The following is a 19,410-nucleotide window of genomic DNA, read 5'->3' as shown; positions in this document are numbered from 1 at the left end:
CACTCACATTCACACCTACGGTCAATTTAGAGTCACCGGTTAACCTAACCTGCATGTCTTTGGACTGTGGGGGAAACCGGAGCACCCGGAGGAAACCCACGCGGACACGGGGAGAACATGCAAACTCCGCACAGAAAGGCCCTCGCCGGCCCCGGGGCTCGAACCCAGGACCTTCTTGCTGTGAGGCGACAGTGCTAACCACTACACCACCGTGCCGCCCCGTCACAAAACATGTAATCTTTAATGAATATGTTAAAAGATAACTTTAATTTTCTGAGATGTAATAAAAACATATTTATATGCCAAAGTCAGAACGTAACAGAAGTGTTGTGGACATGTATATTCTCAATTTTAACAATGTAGAATTACTTTTTGAAACATAGGAAGGTGATGTTTTAGCAAATATAATTAATAAACATGTGTAGTAGAATAAACATACACATTCTTTCAATAAGATTAACATGGTATATAGCTAGATTGTAATTAATTTGTAACAGACGCGAGATGGACAATCGTAACAGAAGTAATGTAACAGACATCATTTTGGAACTCATAGGCTTGACTTTGGCATATAAATGTTTTTATTACATCTCAGAAAATTAAAGTTATCTTTTAATATATCATTCATTAAAGATTACATGTTTTGTGACCTGATGGTAAAAAAAGAAATGGTTTTAGGTGAATAAGTTCATGTCCCCATTTCAGTACCCATAAGCGTGGAATCACTCGTATAGTATAATATAATATATATATACACACACACACACACACACACACACGTGTGCATGTTTTTTGCACCATGCCATGATTTCTAAATGGTGTCAATTTGCTTTTTGTGTGCAGCTGGAGAGAAGGCCATCGTGTGTGACCAGTGTGGAGCTCAGTTCCAGAAGGAAGAAGATCTGGAAGCACACAGACAGATTCACACAGGTCAGAAATTGTCCGCTTCACACTTCAAACACAGTTAAATGGTTGTGAAATACACATTGGAGCAATGCTGATGGGTACGGCCCTTGGTGGTTTCCCCCTCAGCCTTGTGCTGGTCAAATCACTAACAGAATAATAAGCGGTTTTACTTTAGTCTTTTCAGTTTCTTGCTTCTGCTATTAGATTTAGAAAAGTTTACATGAAGAGGTTAGGGGATCGCTTGCGAAATGAGTGAGTGTTGCTAGCTATGTAAAAGTTGTGCTACATAAAGACTACATGAATTATCTATTTGGTCAAACAGTGAAATGTGATGGGGGGAGGTTTCCCCTTTGAAACAAATGAATTGTGTTCTGACTTTTAAAACATATTCAGCTATCTGGCCAGTTTCTAGTATAAGAGATGCTGGATTGCTAGATGTTCCTACCTACCTTTTTAACAGTAAAGAAATAGTCAGTTCTGCTTATACAGTCTCTACAAAACACTTTGGCCAATCAGTGAAATGACCATTTAGTGTGTTGCAACAAATTGTCATTTATTTATTTATTTATTTATTTATTTATTTATTTTTAAAACTTACTGCAGTTCAGCTAACCACCTAGTTTCCAGCATGAGAGTTTGTTGGGTTACAAATGTATTAGCCGTTTGACAGTATTACATCACATGACATTGAGCAGACGCTGTTATCCAGAGTGACGTACAACGAGTGCAAAAATCAGGTACACGAAGTGCTGAACTTCTAGACAAGAAAGTTCCAGTGCCAACTGAACAAATGCCAACAATACCTCGTGTAATATTCTGTTGATGTTCCAATACTTAACCAGCCAAGGGAAACAAACCAACCATACAAAGTAGAACTAAATAGAGAACTCAAAACAGCTAACCCCAGCATAGAGGTATGCTAACCCTAACCCCTTGAGAGCCTGGTAAGCTCACACCAATGTCTTAAATTGTCTCCACTACAGTACATAAGTTGAGTAGAGTAGGTGGCGGATTCTTTGCATGTTGTCGAGGAGGAATCTACACATCCGGGTCACTGCAGCAGTGTTCGCTGAGGAGGAGAGTTTGTCGTCGAACATGACCCCAAGGTTCTTCACACTGGGTGAAGGAGACCTAGAGATGTCCCCCAGGGAGATGACAATGTCCAGGGGTGGAGAGGATGGAGCAGGAATGTAGATTACCTCTGTCTTGCCTGGGTTGAGCTTCAGGTGATGGTTGTCCATCCAGCTCTGGATGTCACGCAGGCAAGCAGAGATGCAAGCAGAGATCTACGTGTCAGAAAGAGGAAAAGAGAGAAACAGTTCGGTGTCATCAGTATCACAGTGGAAGGACAGACCATGAGCAGAGATAATCAGGCCAAGAGACTGGGTGTAGAGGGAGAAGACGGTAGATAAATGGTCAGTCCTGCTCCACAGTAGACTACATGAAATGCCTCTTCAATTGGGCAAGCACTGAAATGGAGTTTTTTGTTTGTTCTCCCTCCTACTATAATTCAATATAGTGAAATGGATTTTAATGAAATTTTGAGGAAAGGTGGGCCATGGGCCAAGGAACACTTGATTTTAGATTTGGATGCAAATCCAGAAATGTATCCGGATCCAGGAATTTTTATTTTTATTTTTTGGTTTGTACCCAACATAACTCAAAAATTAGTGATGGAATTTTGATGGAATTTTGAGGAAAGGCGGGCCGAGGAACGATTAATGAGACTTTGAGGCACATCTGAACATGCATGCGAGTCCAGGATTTTTGTGTGTTTCTAATGTAACCCAAAAAGTAGTGAATGAATTTTGATGAAATCTTGAGAAATGATGGGCCAAGGAACAATTGATTCGATTTTGATGCAACAAAGTCAATAGCTAATAACTTGTTTTCAGAAATAATTACTTTCCCACTGACTTTGCAATCAGCACTATCTGCTTATGGATCATGCTCTGTGAATCTTCTATTACATCGCAGAAGTGTGAAGTCAGGAATGACTGAACAAAAACCACACTTGTACTTTGATGGTTAGCATGTTTCAGCAAACACCTCGCAGCAGTGGATTCTGCCAGTTTTCTGATGCCATGGGCATCACCAGATGTTCAATGGACACCATTGTAGTTCCCAACATGTGGTGCTGAGATCAGAGAAATCGGCTGTCGTCATGCTACAGCTGAAAGAAAGGAGCTGACCCTCATCGGGCAACAGTGATTGATTTGTGTTTTACTATTGAGAACTTTTATTGTGTTTTAAACATTAGTCATGTATTAATACCAACAATGTGGTCAATCAGCAACTTCAGCTACTCTCTCAGGAAAAAAAAGTTAAACGGTATCCTTTCCTTGTGACTGAGGTGGTACCCTCAAGAATACATCAATTAGAAGATGCAAGAAGAAGCCTTTGTCTCATGTACATGGAATTTTGAGGAAAGGTGGGCCAAGGAACAATTGATGAGATTTTGATGCCCATCTGGACATGTATGCGGGTCCAGGATCCAGATACGTATGTGAATCCAGGATTTTTGTCTGTTTCCAACGTAACCCAAAATGTAGCGAATGAATTTTGATTAAGTTTTGAGAAGAGATGGACCAAGGAACAATTGATTAGATTTTGATGCAAATTCGAATATGTAGCTCGTTGGAGGTCAACACTCTACCGGGTGCTCTTCTAGTTGTAGTCTGATTTTCTAAGTTGTATTTTACCCAGAAGTTAACTGTAGTTCGGTTAACTAGCTAGCTCCTAGGTTAAGAGTTTTTAGGGTATATTAAGTTGCTAGCCGGCTAGTTAGCAGTAAATAAATGACTAGTTGTGCTACAGACTCCCTGAAATACCTTTGTTTGGTAGAATAGGAATTTATATTCACTTTGTGTCTTCTTCTTAGCCCTGAATTGTGAATTTGTAGTTAACATGACGTAGTTCCTAGAGTAAGGGGTGATATTTTTACCACATGTTTACTAGCCACTAGCTAATGGTTGGGCATCATGTCTACAATTTTTTTTTTTTTTTCCTTCAAACACACTTGATATGCTGTTTTTAAAAGTTTAAGAATATTTTACTCTGCGGTATTTCTTCAGTATTAATGCTAAATTTTAGTGCACTGCTAGTTATAAATTAAGGGCTGTCTAGTAGTCCTTAACTGTTGTAAGGGTGTTTACATGAGCAAGCATTAAACAATGTAATTCAGGCAGGACGAAGTATTTATAAACTGACAAAACACTCGAGTCAAGCCTGAACTCTTCCCCATCATGTCGGTTATTAGACAAGTACTTTCTGAAAAAGTTTTGGAGATTGGGGGGCTGTTTATCATGAGTTTGCTCTCCGCCCTCCAGTTGTTTATTGGTTTGAAGAGGAGAATTATGGGGACAGGAACAGAATAGCCTCGAATGAGTTTGGTTGGGCTGGTTTGTTCATTACCGTTCCCACAATAACATTGTTACATGAAGGAAACCTCCTGGAAGTTGTCAATATGTGGTGTGTAACTAACCTTCTCCCCACCCCCATTCCGCTTGTAGGGGGTTGGCATCAGTATGGAATATGTGCTGACGTGATGCCATCCGAGGAATGATGACCTCCGCTAGGCCACTGAGTGAGGGAGGAGTGAGGCGGAGGGTGGAGGGGTTTACTGATGTGTTGATGCGTGTAGTTATTTGGGATCCGGTATATTGGGAGCATGCCATGATCTGACTCCTCACCCTGCCGAAAGACTCATCTATCTTCCCTTAGGAGAATGTTCCAGCACACATACAAAGCCCAACACTCCACAGTAATTCTGGCCACATGCAGCCGAATAATCCATTCATAATCTGACTGATGGCTCAATCAGAATAAAAAATGTTCATGTATACACCCAAGACCCAAGTTGGGATAATTAAATGAAATTTGTCCGATTTGAATAAATCAGTTAAATGGAATAATGAGTTGTAAAACTTTTGCCTCTGATTACTTTCACAGTCAGAATCTCCATGTGTTTTTCTGCACGTTTGTATGAGTCATGATGATCTGCTTGTGCAATAAGACGATTGTGTAAGAAAACAGCAGTTCATGTTTCAGATTTTAATCTGTTTAAAATAATTTGTTGGTTGTATGGGTGAGTGAAAGGGCAACATTCAATTTGGTCCTACGCAAGACGTGAATTGACCTCAGTAAAGTTGGCTCACTATTTAAAATTTATTCAGAACATAGATATCCAGGACATTCCACAAGGTAAGAAGGGGGAAAGTTCTTCCCAAATGGTGTCTTTTAATGAAAGTAACATTAGAAAACAAGTAAAGGCATTATGGATACTGATTGTGTGTATTTTATTTTCATCCAGAACACCCTTGCTCCTGAATGTCAAGTAAATATTAAACACTGTGTGACCTCTGTTATGATCACAAACTCTTCTTTTCACTATCTTTTTAATAATCACACTTGAATGAGGTTTTGCTGAGATGGAAATAATTTTAAACTTGTTAAAATCACAAGCAGCGCAATTAAAAAGCTGAACGTGCCGACACTAACCCACACATGCTCCACACATGCACATGGCTTTGTACATATACTATGTATATAAACTCGGCGTTCCATTAAGGATACAAATAAAAACTTGACTCTGAATCTGCAGTCAGAATCGGCAAAACTTCTTGCATGTAAAGATAAATTAGTTTAAAGCGAGACGGCCTTTCGATTTCATAAAATCGGTGAAATTTAGTTCCCTCTGAAGTTTGGTCATTGTGATGCATGTTTATTTCTGTAATATCTCACAAAATATCAGGCCATTCTATGGCTGGGAAGGTATCTAATTTGAGGGGATTCCAGAGCAAATAATGTGCATGTAATCGCTCGCTTCGCACAGTCAAGCAGACAGAGGAAGTCCGTGTGCGCATGCGCAGGTTTACCTTTTGACCGTGCACTGACGGTTACATCATTCTGCCGCTAAATGAACAGCTGATCACACCGAGGTGCTCGCTGACCGCCGATATTTATTAGTTTGGTCCTGCGTTTCCTGTCCTTTGCAACATAACGTCTTTTCTTCTCGCTTTCCGTTACTGTAGTCGGTCTTTCACGTTTCATTCGCGCACTCATATTTCCTCCATTTTTCTCTCCTGTTTCAAATTTGTATCCCACAATGCCTTGCGTGAACTGGGAAAGCCCACCACATGATGCATGACCTAGTATCTTGAATTGGGTCATGGTGAAGCAGGAAAAAATAGCAGAGAATTTATGGCCACTTGGCCCTAAATTCATTTATTGTTCTATTTTTAAAAACCTACTAAAATTGGAAGTCTGTGATTTGAATTCAGTAGCTTTCGGTCCACTAAACAAAAATAATTTGGGTGTCAGGGAAAATTCTTTTAATGACCTAACAAGCCAGTATTTGGTGTGAGATGACCCTTTGCTTTAAAACAAAAAAAAGTAGTCTCCGGTACAATGAGCTCATATGAGCAGGAAGTAGAATGATTCACTTGTGCTTCCAACATACTTATTACTGAAACAATGCATTTATGCTTAAACCCAGTAAGTGAATGCTACGGAATCTAGCTATGTAATCCCATGCTAATTCAGTACGTTCGTAAATGTAATGTGCATTCATTTATTTCTGCTCGTAAGGTGTAACAAGTTAGGTGTCTTGACTGGAATGTTCTCATTAGACTAATAGGCCATGCCCACAAAAAGTTTTCAGATTGCTTTTTCAGTAAATTCGTCTTGTGCTTGAGCAATTTTACAGTGTTATCGGGTCTTGTGAGACTTTTTTTGCATTCAGACTTGGCCGGATGATGTAGAAGTTTGCAATCGTATAAGCATTTTTAATACACACCAAATGTCATGAAATTTAAACATAATGAATACTGAGGATTTTTTTAACTCCAGTAAAGTACAAATGTTTTTCAGCATATAGCAAATCGCGTGTGTCTAATTTTTTCTTTCTTAACGTGTGAATTAGATGCAGATGGGTCACGGTAAGCCAAATATGAAATGATTTCGCACTGAAATTATTTCAACATCGTATACAAAACACGCACAAAAAAATAACCCATGGCCTGTTGCACAATTTCTTGGAAAAAAAAAATCTCACACTATTCTTTATCCAAGCTTCCTACACTACCTCACCTGATCCCAGGAAGAGCTCAGCTTGTCTTTACATACTGGGCCTCCAGAGGGCCTTAACCGGTATAGTTGTTGTAAAGAGGGGTTAAACAGGGCTAACAATCCGAGAGGCATAACAGCGGAAAGCGTGGCTAAATATAGAACTGGAGTCTGGAGCAAAAATACGGGCGGTGAGTTTTGTCCTCCTGCCAGAGAGCTGAGCAACATTGAGGCCTTGCTTCCTCTGTGGCTACCAGGCTTATATTTTAAATGTGCTACAACGCATGGCGAGTTTGATACAACTGCTCCCCACACACACCCCCAGTCCCTCAATATGCTCACCCATATGTTTGTGCACCCTCAAAGTCTGTTATTAGCTTAGTGATGGTGTACAGTAAAGCCTGAATTATTTTTAGTCATCTTTGTTTCTTTTTGCCAAATATCTTCCTTTCTTTGTCATGAATAATTGTCACTACCACCCCAATCCCTTGTTTACATGCACAGATATACACCACACTGCTGTCAACACACAAACACGCGCACGCACACGTATGCTCACTAGCGGATATGTAACTCACTGTTGCACCTGCTTTATAAATAGTTAATGACTGCCAGCTTGGAGGTACTGTTTATGATAGCAAAAGTTTTCATGCCGTTATAAACATCCAGGTCTCGGTTTTCAACCTGGCAGCTACTCCAGCTAAAGGCCATGGACGTGTAGGGAGCAACGGTCATTTCCTGTAACGTTATCAGAGCCACTGCTGCTGAAATGGACTGGCTTCCATGACGGGGTTACTGGAAAAGCCTCCAAGTCATTCGTGGAAAAGTGAACATGTTTGGCACCAGTTTCATGGCTGCCCAACAAAGTCAATGGCTTATTTTCAGAAATAATTACTTTCCCACTGACTTTGAAATCAGCACCATCTGCTTATGGATCATGCTCTGTGAATCTTCTATTACATCGCAGAAGTGTGAAGTCAGAAATGACTGAACAAAAACCACACTTGTACTTTGATGGTTAGCATGTTTCAGTAAACACCTCGCAGCAGTGGATTCTGCCAGTTTTCTGATGCCATGGGCATCACCAGATGTTCAATGGACACCATTGTAGTTCCCAACATGTGGTGTTGAGATCAGAGAAATCGGCTGTCATCATGCTACAGCTGAAAGAAAGGAGCTGACCCGCATTGGGCAACGCTGATTGATTTTGTTTTTTACTATTTAGAACTTTTATTATATTTTCAATGTTGGTCACATATTAATACCAACAATGTGGTCAATAAGCAACTTCAGCTACTCTCTCAGGAAAATAAAAAATGTTAAACTGTACCCTTTCCTTGAGACTGAGGTGGTACCCTCAAGAATACATCAATTAGAAGAAGCAAGAAGAAGCCTTTGTCACGTGTACACACAAGCGCAGTGAACACATGCAGGGGGTTAGGTGCCTTGCTCAAGGGCACTTCAGTCATGATACAGAATGAGGGAGAAAGTGCTGTTCATTCACTCAGCTCCCTTCACATTTTTCCTGCTGGTCCTGGGAATCGAACTGGTGACCCTAACCATCAGGCCAATTATTGTATCTATTACATGGTAATGTAAATTTAGCCTGCCTTTACAAATGAATTAATGTCCATCATTGGACAACTATTGTACCTTTTTTAATTATTACGTACAAGCCGACTTGTTTGTTATTAAGGTTTAGATTAAAGCCATTTGATTCAAGTGACCAGTTTAACAGGATAAAATCCCAATGAGAAACATGTGAGCTTTGTGAATGGTGTGTTCTGATTCCCACCACTGTAACTAAATGAGACCGTCAATAGCGGCATAGCTCACTCCGGCCCCGTCTAGTCCAGAAGGAACGATCTAAAGTGGGCCACCTTGTGCAATAAATGTTGCAAGCTATGCATAGTTTGCACATGACGTCACAGAGTCGGGGATTCCCTAGTGGCGGCCATCTTGTGGGTCAAGCTTACCGTACGGGTCACTGAGCACACATTGTAACGCGCGAGTACAAAGTCTTCAAAAGAACCCAAGCAGGCTATTTAAAGCTAGCAATGGTGCACACCTGTTGTATTCACAGCTGTCGTAATAGGTTAGATGATGACGTCAAGCGGAGCTTTTATGGAATTCCCACTGTACGGGAGCACGAAGGCGAGCAAACAAAGAAACTCAGCATACAAAGGAGAAATCTATGGCTTGCGAGAATCAACCGCAAGGATTATCAGCCTTCCAAACACAGCAAAGTCTGCTCCGATCATTTTATAAGTGGTAAGTTGTTTAAATAAACAATCAATTGTGTTTAAGTTTGTTTTTGGAAACCAAAACATCATGTAAACAATCTCTGGAGAATGCCTAACTGGAACCGCTGAGTGTACGTTTACATTGTAATGTACACTCAATATCGCTCGTTTGTCACATTTCTATTTGACACTTGTCACTTCACTCACGCAAGGGTCATTTTTTAAAAACATTTTAGGTCTATTCTGTATGATTTGATTTGTGTTTACTCAACCAGGGATGCAAACAGTGCGCCTTTTGGCGGATGCCGCCTTTTTCACGGCTGAATCGCGCAGATCCGATTTTTTTTGGGGGGGGGCGTTGGAGTGTCTGATTATAATTTCAAAGTACATTCTGTATTAAAATTACTAAATAAGCAAATCCGTTACAGTCCATGAAACAGGAAGTATAAGGATGAGAAAAAAACTGTTTAAATCGGAAAGCTGCGCACATTTGTGCGAAGCTGCGCAAATGTGTGCAGCTTTCAGATTTAAACTGTTTTTTTCTCATCCTTATACTTCCTATGTTTCATGGACTGTAACGGATTTGCTTATTTAGTAATTTTAATACAGAATGTCCTTTAAAATTATAATCAGACACTCCAACGCCCCCCCTAAAAAAAAAAAAATCGGATCTGCGCGATTCAGCCGTGAAAAAGGCGGCATCCGCCAAAAGGCGCGCTGTAGAATATATAAAGTTGTATATATCAGACAGCCTTTAAATTTTGATGAAGTCAGTTTCAGGCTTTGGAGCAGGCTTTGGCAGTTTCAGGCTTTGGCAGCCCTGCATAGTCACTTGAAAATGCATCTTTGTCCACTTCGTAGGGGTCAATTCCCCCAATCAAGGCCAGTTTGGCTGCATACCGTTGTCGTGAGATGTTGTCTAATGTATCTATATACTTCTGTTTGCTTGCTTTTGCCGACATTGATCTTTATTTTAGAAAACTGACTATATAACTTCATAAATTAGTCCGAGATAACATAGCCGGTAATGGCGATGGTCTGTTTTGTTTGACCCACAAGATGGCGGCTGGAGGGCTTTCCCCGGAATGCCGTGACGTCAGTGAAAACTATGTATATACACTATATACAAGCTATATATAGAAGCTATACACACTAGGAATACCGACCTGTTTGCCAGAAAGAATCCAAAACGGCAAGGAATTGACCGAGAAGTGACTTTTTTGTTGAATTGCTTATTAAGGCTTAATTAGTCCATAACTTATTTAATAATTGTAATTAAGCAAATCTGGGTAGAAGTTATATGCACCCTAGGTACCCCTACCTTCGTGCCAGAAAGAATCAAAATCAGTGAAGACTTGAGGGAGAGGAAGCAATTTCTGTTGAAACTTCTCGTTAGGACTTAATTACTCCATATCTTCATTATTAATTGCAATTATGCAAATTTGGGTAGAAGCTGTATGCGCCCCAGGCAGACCTACCTTCCTGCCAAAAACAATAAAAATCGGTGAAGAATTGAGAGAGAAGAAGCAATTTTTGTGAACTATAGATGACGTGCGACGGACAACACATGATGGTATAAGCTCATCGCCTGTCAGCCGGATGAGCTAATAAGAACAAAAATTCCTGAACATAGAAAAAGAAAATGTTTGAAAGGAACAGATATATAATTTTTTTTTTAAAATCCATGAAGAAAGAACAAGAACCCTGTAGTTAATGTTGGTCACAAATAATGGAAGTCTCACTTCATCTTGGTAGACTCATTTGGGGTAAAGTGAAGATTGTGCAAATGACATTTTGCTCCGAACTACTCCTTTAACTTGCTGTTTCTCTTCAGTCCTCCTCCTGTAACCAGTTAAAACTGGCTATGCTAGAAACTAATCTTATTTCAGTAACCAAACCCCCATTAAGATGACACAAATGGCCAGCAACGGCACTGGTTCTTTGTGGCTGGCGTTCTTTGGCTAGGTGTCACTCGCGCTGATGTCTCTGTACTCTGGGCCTTTAAGACAGTGTCTAGTTAAGGCACAAAAATAGTTAGTAGTGTTTAGTGCCAGGAATTTGAGGGAAAAACATCATGTGCTGTTGTTGACGCACAGCTCCAGTGTTGCTTGAGTTTGACCTACTTTAAAGGGCAGAGCCCAATTTGAACTTATTTCATTCGTCTCTCGGGATTGGAATGCAATCGGTTTTAAAAAAAAATTGTGTGACTGTTGCTAAGGGGGCTTTAACATTATATAACGTGCATTTTCAGTAAGGTGTGCATCTTGGTCTGACTTGAATTGGAGTCGGCTTTTTTTTTTAAAGCATTGTGATATGTAGTAGACACCTCAGATTAGTACTCTCAAGTGATGAGAGGATGCATATGATACGGAAGGAAAGTTCTCGGCTGCCTGTGGCACCCAAGCAGCGTGGGTGGCTATGAATAGTTTTTGGAACCTCTATGAAGAATGCTGGTATGACCCTGACCAGGTGGAACAGACCAGGAAACCCTTTGGTGTTTGCTCATGGAGGTTCCTTCAGAACTTTGATTAATCAGTCAGATTTTTAAGCTTGGGGCACAAGAGCTGTTTGCTGGGCCTCTTAAACAGCGACAGTTTCGAGAGAGAATCCTCCGTGTTTCCAGAAAAGCTGCATAAACGGGGAGAGCAGCTGACTGCATGTAAATCCAGTAATAATAGCAGCGTGTCCCCCACCACCACCATCATACCCCCACCCTCTTGATTTCCCCGTCATCCTTTTTAAGCCTTGTGTTACAGGGAAAATATGCAAACCATTTTGGATGGGGAACAGTGGATTTGCTCGGTGGGAACACGGCGTGACTCCAGCGAACCAGGCCACAGAGTAAACACTTTTTCTCAAGCCAGAAATAGTTTTGACAGTGCGAGAGAAAAGCAAGAGGACAACACGCCTGTGTTGTGGTACAAAGAGAAAAAGCAGCACCTCCTCCCCATTTTTTTTTTCTTTACCCACCCCCACCCTCATTTGAAAATATTCTCTAATCATACCCCCAGCACCCCAAATGACCCCTCCATCCTCTCAGTCTCCCTGCGCCTGTCACTCACGAATGAGGTCTGTGCCACTGGTAAACAGAGGTCATGTCATACATGTCCATTATCTCAATCACACCAGAGTGAACAGGGCGTCTGTTAAGCATTTATTTAATTGTGACGTTATTAACTTGTCAGAGCGCATTAAAGTTGCACAACACAATGTGGGTTTTTGTGCAAAAGAAGGTGATTTTGCAGGTTGGTACAAAGACAAACCTGGGCATGGGCGAGCACATGGGAAAAATAATGCTTTGTTTGGAAAGCATTTATAAGCTGCGTTCCAATCTGGATACAACTACTTTAACGTCCGCATCTATCAAAGTTACCTTCTCACTGGGAAAAATTTTAACCAAAAAGGAACCATGGCAAGGATTGCATTCTGGATACACTTCAGAGTCATCATAAAACACGAGTTTTAGTGCACTGAACATTTTAATTATTTAGTCTTGTATGATTGATTATAGAAGTGATGGCTGTTTTCAGCGAGACTACTGAAGGACATCGCTAGCTAGATAATGAAGGCGGATTGCTAGTCACCTAGCTGCATAGTCTTTGGGATTGTTTGCTTCATTAGCCTGATCATTTTAGTCACAGAAGACCTACTCTGAATCTCAGAACTCCCTCTGGATCTTCTAGACAATGTTCTGTAGTTACAAGATGAACAATTGTGGAGCAGTTTGGTCTGCCATGTTTATCGAAATGTTCATATGGTTCAGTGAACAGAATTATATCCAGGGATTTCCCCAAAGAACAGATACATCAACACCGCACTGTCACTTGCGCACCAAAAAAAAAAATCAAAACCTTAAATTGAACAATGCAGAATACTTTCTGCACCTAAATATCTCCTATTGCCCTCTGAAAATGAGTAATAATTATAGAAATAGGAAGATATTGTAATATATAGGTCTAGACTATCCCGGTACTCAACCCAGAAGTGAAAATAAAGGGTTTAGCTGCATGCACTGACTGCTATTTGCAACCATACATAAAACCACATTCTAGGCACTGGTCGCTAGATGGTGCTGTTGCTTGATTTGACCTCGATTCTGTTCCTGGCATCCTGGAATTGAAAAATGAAGAGGTGTGCTACGAAATGTTTTCATTTCAAATCTTATTTTGCCCTTTAAATTTTGCCGCTTGCATATTTGACAAGGTAAAAAAGAGCAATAATGTTGAATTGTGCCTAAATCAGCCCTAGATGCCACCAGAATGCACCATTTGAAGTCTCTAATTTCCAAATTTTCCAGGGGAGCATGCCCCCGGATCGCCTGAGCAGCCTTCGGGGCCCTGAGGCTGGGTCAGCCCTTATAGGCTGGGCTCCACATCAGTAGCACCGCTCTGATTGGGGTGAGTCCCTGTGAACCCCCCCCCCCGGGAAAGCCCTGATATCTTTCCCTACAAGGATACCTTCAATGTTGCCTCCTAAATCAGGTTGAAATAAAGAGTTCTGTAGTGGCAGCCTTTATATCAGGACTATACGTAATGCTGTCTAACTGGGTGTTTTGTTTTGCTTTTTTAAAGGAATCACACAGCCGAGGGCAGAGGTAGCGGCAAAACCAGTGCCCATGTGCCGGTCAGCTGCCAATGATTAAATGACTTATTAGCCATGCCAGACTCTATCCCCCATATCTCATTTTACATTCATTACCGTGCAAGCTGTCCCCCACTCCAGCGGAGGGCCCATCTGTCAGAGTCCCTCGCTTTCTCTGCATATACGGTAGCTGTATGCGTACAGTCAGATTCCACTCTCCTCTTTGGTCTCTGAAGTGGAGTTGTAATTATGGCACTCGGTGTCATCCTTTATGGCAGTCAGTAAGCTAAATATCTTCAGCAAATGCTTTACAAGAGTCTGCCTATTTCATTTTGTGTTCATCAAGTGGATAACCGGTGGCACGGTCCAGGCTTTCAGACCCAAATTTCTCACTACTGCATTAGTATTTTGACCCAGAGCCCTCAGGGTTCATGAGCATCAATATGCACGAATATTTCGAGATGAAATGATGAGATGCGAAAGTTCCATTTGAATGGCGCAACTTGAATTTGAACAGCCTGGGTAATATGTAAGTGCTTTGAAGTGGTGAGTGTGTGCCTCCTTACAGCCATGAAGTCCTATTTTTGTCTTTCTACATCCCAAAAAAATAAGGAGCATTGCAAGTGCTTGGCTGCTGTATCAGTGACCAAATTAAATCAAGTGCAGGCCAGACTAGCCTCGCTCGCTCGCTCCTTTTTTTTTTTTCCCCTTCTTCTCCGAACTAATTTTTTCCCCAGATAGGATCTAAATGAGTTTTCCAGTGGCTGAGATGCTCAGCTGGCTGATAGATACCATGTGCAGACGTGCAGCCAACACCCAGAAGTAATCATCTGCTGGCAAGAATGTTTAGCCATTAGGCAACGTATAAATTCCCACAATGAGTCTCTCTTTTATTGACTGACTCTTGCATTCTGGATGCAGCCTGGGTATGTGTACAGCTTGGGAATATGAAAAGAAGCCTCCCCAGACCTACCACCGACACATTGCTCTGGACTTCTCTGGCTCAGCTTAGCAAGCACGGTAGTGGCAGCGAGTCCTTTGTAGCATCTCTGCATGATGGCCAATATTGTCTCTGGGCAATGATTTGACAGCAAATAGTGATCTCTAAATCCAAGCGTTAGGAGAGAATCCTTATGAGCAAGGCCTTTTGAGGAGCAGTGTGAGAGACAGCAGCACATGTCCAAGGGAGAAGGAAAGTTTTGTGCAGAGATTATGGACTCCTGTCGGCACAGCAATCCGCATGGTGCAAAAGGAGCCAGCAGGACTCTCCCGATCTGCTCGGCATCCGAGCCAGACAAGTGTCTCATTGCCCTGCTACAATCAGACCCCATGTTCCCATGTAGAACAAGCATTAGCACCCCTCCAAAATCTCAAGATATTGCATCGAAAATATTAATAGCCATGGTTAACTGATTAGCATGCCAAAGGTAAGATATGGAAGGGGAAAAAGAATATACCGAAAATGATTACAGGAAAATGATTCAAAAAAAAAAACAGCATGCACACACTGAGGTGCTTTTGTGATAGTTTCCCACCTTGAAGTATCTCTGTAATGGATTAACCCCCTTGCCATGAGTGCCTGAATAGAAAAGGATTCACTGGAGGCACAACAGTGAAGCTCCACAATGGACCCGGCTTCTTTTGTTCCCGGGCGTTTCAAGTAAATCTCCCCCTGTAATTAGATTTGAGCTGTTTGCAGACATCTCAAAAGTGATCGGTATAATACATCGAAAACGCAGAGCCCTTTAATTTACAGTGCAAATACCTTTCCATTAGCGATGGGGATTTTCACTTTGTTCATTTCCAATAGCAGAGTGTGGTGAGAATGTGGGGGTAGGGGAAACCATACTCTTATGTTACTTAATTGTGGATGGTAAGATTAGTGTGAACACTTCCAACCTTTCACCTCAAACAAAGAAACGATCAGGTCTGGTTGCCTAGTGACATGGTTTTCATGTTGGCCAATTTAAGCAAAGAATTGGAGCTCGTTACCTGAAGGCTGAAGGCTTCATAATCATGCCCGTACTGTTAACATCAGTATGACGCCAGGTCAAAAGGGAAAAAAATGGGTACAACCAGCCTTTCCTTCATTGTTTTGGCTGTCTCTGCAGGTCTGTCTGATGGCTACAGTTGGGTTTTGAACTCAGGAGGGAACCATTACGCCAAGCAGGCTTGCTCTTATCAGTTAATGGCAGGTTTCTAAAGACTGGGATTGTTTTGTTAGATGACACCTGGTCACTCACTCGTAAGTCACACACAGCTGAAGAAATGAAATGCCTAGTTACAGTTTAGGTCAGAAGTTTACATACAGTGACATGAATGCCATCTTGGATCTGAATGTCTTGGCAATATTTGGGCTTTCAGTAATTTCTTTGAACTGTTCTTTTTCTGTGGCAGAATGTACAACATGCATCTTAAAAAAAACACTAGAATTTGGTGCACAAGTTTTAATTTTCTTTGGGTTTTCTGAAATCAACATAGGATCAAAATTATACATATAGGGTCAGAAATTTACATACACTCAATTATTAATTCAGAGGGGCTGAAACTTCCAAAATGTATCTTATCCTGCCAAGGCCACGGTCTCTTAACTTCCTGTTAGTGATCATGATTGACTACAGCTGGTAGCTTCTCTGTGCCTTAATAAAAAGGGTTTGTTTACAGCACTCATTGGATTGACCAACTGGGAAATGGGAAAGTCCAAGGAGCTCAGTGCAGATCTGAGAAAGAGGATCACAGATCTACACAACTCTGGAATGTCTCTTGGAGCCATTTCTAAACAACTGCACATTCCAAGATCAGTTCAAACAATTGTATGCAAGTTATTGTGAGGTGTAGTCACTTAGCCAAGCCAGTTTGCTTCAAGAAAACCCAATCCGTCACCCTCAGCTGAAAGGAAATTGGTTTGGATGGTCAGGAACAACCCTGGGAACCACCATAGCACAGCCCTGCCATGAACTGGAAGCTGATGGATCACTGTCTACAGTTCAGATCACCATGGACTAAGAGGCTGCGATCCAAGAAATAACCCCCTGCTCCAAAATTGACACCTTCAAGCTTAACTAAAGTTTGAAGTTGACCATACGGACAAAGATAAAGCCTTCTGGAGGATAGCTGTATGGTCAGATGAGACGAAGATTGAGTTGTTTGGCCACAATGACCATCATGTACAGAGGGACACTGTACCAGCTGGTGGTGGTAGGATCATCATGCTCTGGAGCTGTTTTGCTGCCAGTGGAACTGATTCATTGCACAAAGTAAATGGAATAATGAAGAAGGAGGACTGCTTCAGAATTCTTCAGCATAAACAATCAGAAACTTGAACACAACTTGGGAGTTACAACAGGACAATGAACCCAAACACGCATCAGAGCTGGTTGTGGAGGATAAAGCAGGCTAACATTAAGCTTAAAACAAGCCCTGACTTCAACCCTATTGAAAAATATATGGACCGTGCTTACAAGTTGGTTCCATGCCAAGGGGGAGGGGGAAATTTAATTGAACTCTACCATGAAGAGTTGTGAAATATCCAACCAGAATTCTGCCAGAAGCTTGTTCATGGTAAACAAAAATGTTTGGTCAAGGTGAATCTTGTGAATAGACATTTTACCCAAATATTAGGTTTGCTGTATGTAAATATTTGACCCTGTGTGTATAATTTTGACCCTGTGTTGATTTCAGAAAAAACAAAGAAAATTTCACCAAATTCTAGTGGTTTTTTTTAATTAAAGATGTATGCTGTACATTCTGCCACAGAAAAAGAACAGTTCAAAGAAATTACTGAAAGCCCAAATATTGCCAAGACATTCATATCCAAAATGGCATTCATGTCACTGTATGCAAACTTCTGAACAGAACTCTAGATAAACGATCACATAAAATGCCCATTTATTGATTGGCTTGGGTGTCCTATAAATGGACGATTGGGGTGGGTGATTGATTATTCTTTCAACCTAAGGGTTAGCACAAATATTTTTGCTACTTCCACCAACTTTGTTTGAGGAGGTTATGCTTTCACCTCCATTTGTTTGCTTGTCTGTTCCCAACATAACTCAAAGTAGTGAATGGATTTTGTTGAAATTTTGAGGAAAGGTGGGCCATGGGCCAATTGATTTCATTTTGCTGCAAATCCAGATATGTATGTGGATCCAGGATATTCTAATTTATTCTATCCACATACACTGGATATGAGCAATCGCGCGCTCTGATTGGCTACTCTACTACTATATCAGCTCATATACCATGAGTAGAGAAAAACAAAATGGCAGAGCGCATTGTCAGATATATCACTTAAGTATTTAAAGGAAACAGAAATAGCTAAAAAGAATATCCCCCCCCCCCCCCCCCCAAAAAAAAAAAAAAGCTCCTGTTCCACACTCCACACTCTCATTACATGTTGGTCCTGGGATTGAGATGCTGGCCTCTTCTGCCCCTCGGACCTGCTTGATCCATCCTGGTGCCCTGTGTCTGGTCGGAGTTTTATCGCACTGCTCCTGTGAAGGACGGCCCCGTGAGGACAGTTGAGGGTTATACCTGGAAGACGCTCTGGACTCTTACAGTAATGCTTTTATGGCTGAGGACTACAGTTGTCTTGCTAACTTTAGGACTGCAGTTATCATGAACAGTTTTGCACTCAAGTTTCCATCAATGAAGAGTTATAACATCAACGAAACTGTCCTCATGTTAAAACTGTTAATATTATAGTCAGGCTGTCTGTTGTTGCCCAAATGAGGATGGGTTCCCTTTTGAGTCTGGTTCCTCTCGAGGTTTCTTCCTCATGTCGTCTGAGGGAGTTTTTCCTTGCCACCGTCGCCACAAGTGTGCTCATTGGGGATAGATTAGGGATAAATTAGCTCATGTTTTAAGTCGTTCAAATTCTGTAAAGCTGCTTTGCGACAATGTTTATTGTTAAAAGCGCTATACAAATAAACTTGACTTGACTTGACTCCAGCTCAGTGGGTGGCTGTAATGCACCTTTAAATTGGTTTGCCAACCGCCAAAAAACCCTAAAGAAGAAGAAGAAGCAAATGGCGGCCAGTGTTATTGAACCAACTGAAGACGAAATAAGTACTCTACTCAAAAACAAAACCCCCAAAGTATACAAAAAAGCAACAAAATATGGAATGAAAGTATTTAATGGTAAGAACGTATGTTTTTATTTTTCAAGTATTATTATTATTATTATTATTATTATTATTATTATTACAGCATTTTTCACAAAATGCTACTGTTATTTCGCCAGTCCGCTTACATTCTAAGCGGAAATGATTTTGTTGAGTGTTTTGTACAAAGTTTTTATTTATCGAATTTGCAAAAAAATAAAAATGCTCTTTTTCAAAATCTAGTGAATGTGGCTAGAATAAAACCGTTATTCCACTCAATCTTGTGGCTAATAGCGATCAGCTCACTTGCAACTTGATTTCGTGGAATAACTGTAAAATGTGGCTTGGCAGAGGTATGCCCTTCTAGTTTTAATTGCAATTGGTTAATTGGATATAAAAATTTTGCTAGCACTTTATTTTGCAGCATGGTAACCACCTAGATTTTAATAAGTACTTGTGTAATTTGTGGTACATTCGTTGTATATTAGAGACTAAAATGCACAATTTGTGAA

At 40.9% G+C, this 19,410-nt stretch overlaps 1 protein-coding gene across 3 annotated transcripts in view; it reads left to right on the top strand.

The window, feature by feature from the left end:
* The window catches only part of zbtb16a (zinc finger and BTB domain containing 16a), a 177,095-nt gene that overhangs the window by 113,358 nt on the left and 44,327 nt on the right, over positions 1-19,410 (top strand). For all 3 annotated transcript variants that reach the window (XM_060936133.1, XM_060936135.1, XM_060936136.1), the window contains exon 4: positions 844-930. In XM_060936133.1, the coding sequence (XP_060792116.1) occupies positions 844-930 (87 nt within the window). The remainder of the gene's footprint in view (positions 1-843; positions 931-19,410) is intronic.

This window comes from Neoarius graeffei, chromosome 12 (genome assembly GCF_027579695.1).
Source record: "Neoarius graeffei isolate fNeoGra1 chromosome 12, fNeoGra1.pri, whole genome shotgun sequence".
NCBI lineage: Eukaryota > Metazoa > Chordata > Actinopteri > Siluriformes > Ariidae > Neoarius > Neoarius graeffei.
The sequence above is the reverse complement of the archived record's forward strand: the minus strand, read 5'-3'. Positions and strand labels throughout refer to the sequence as shown.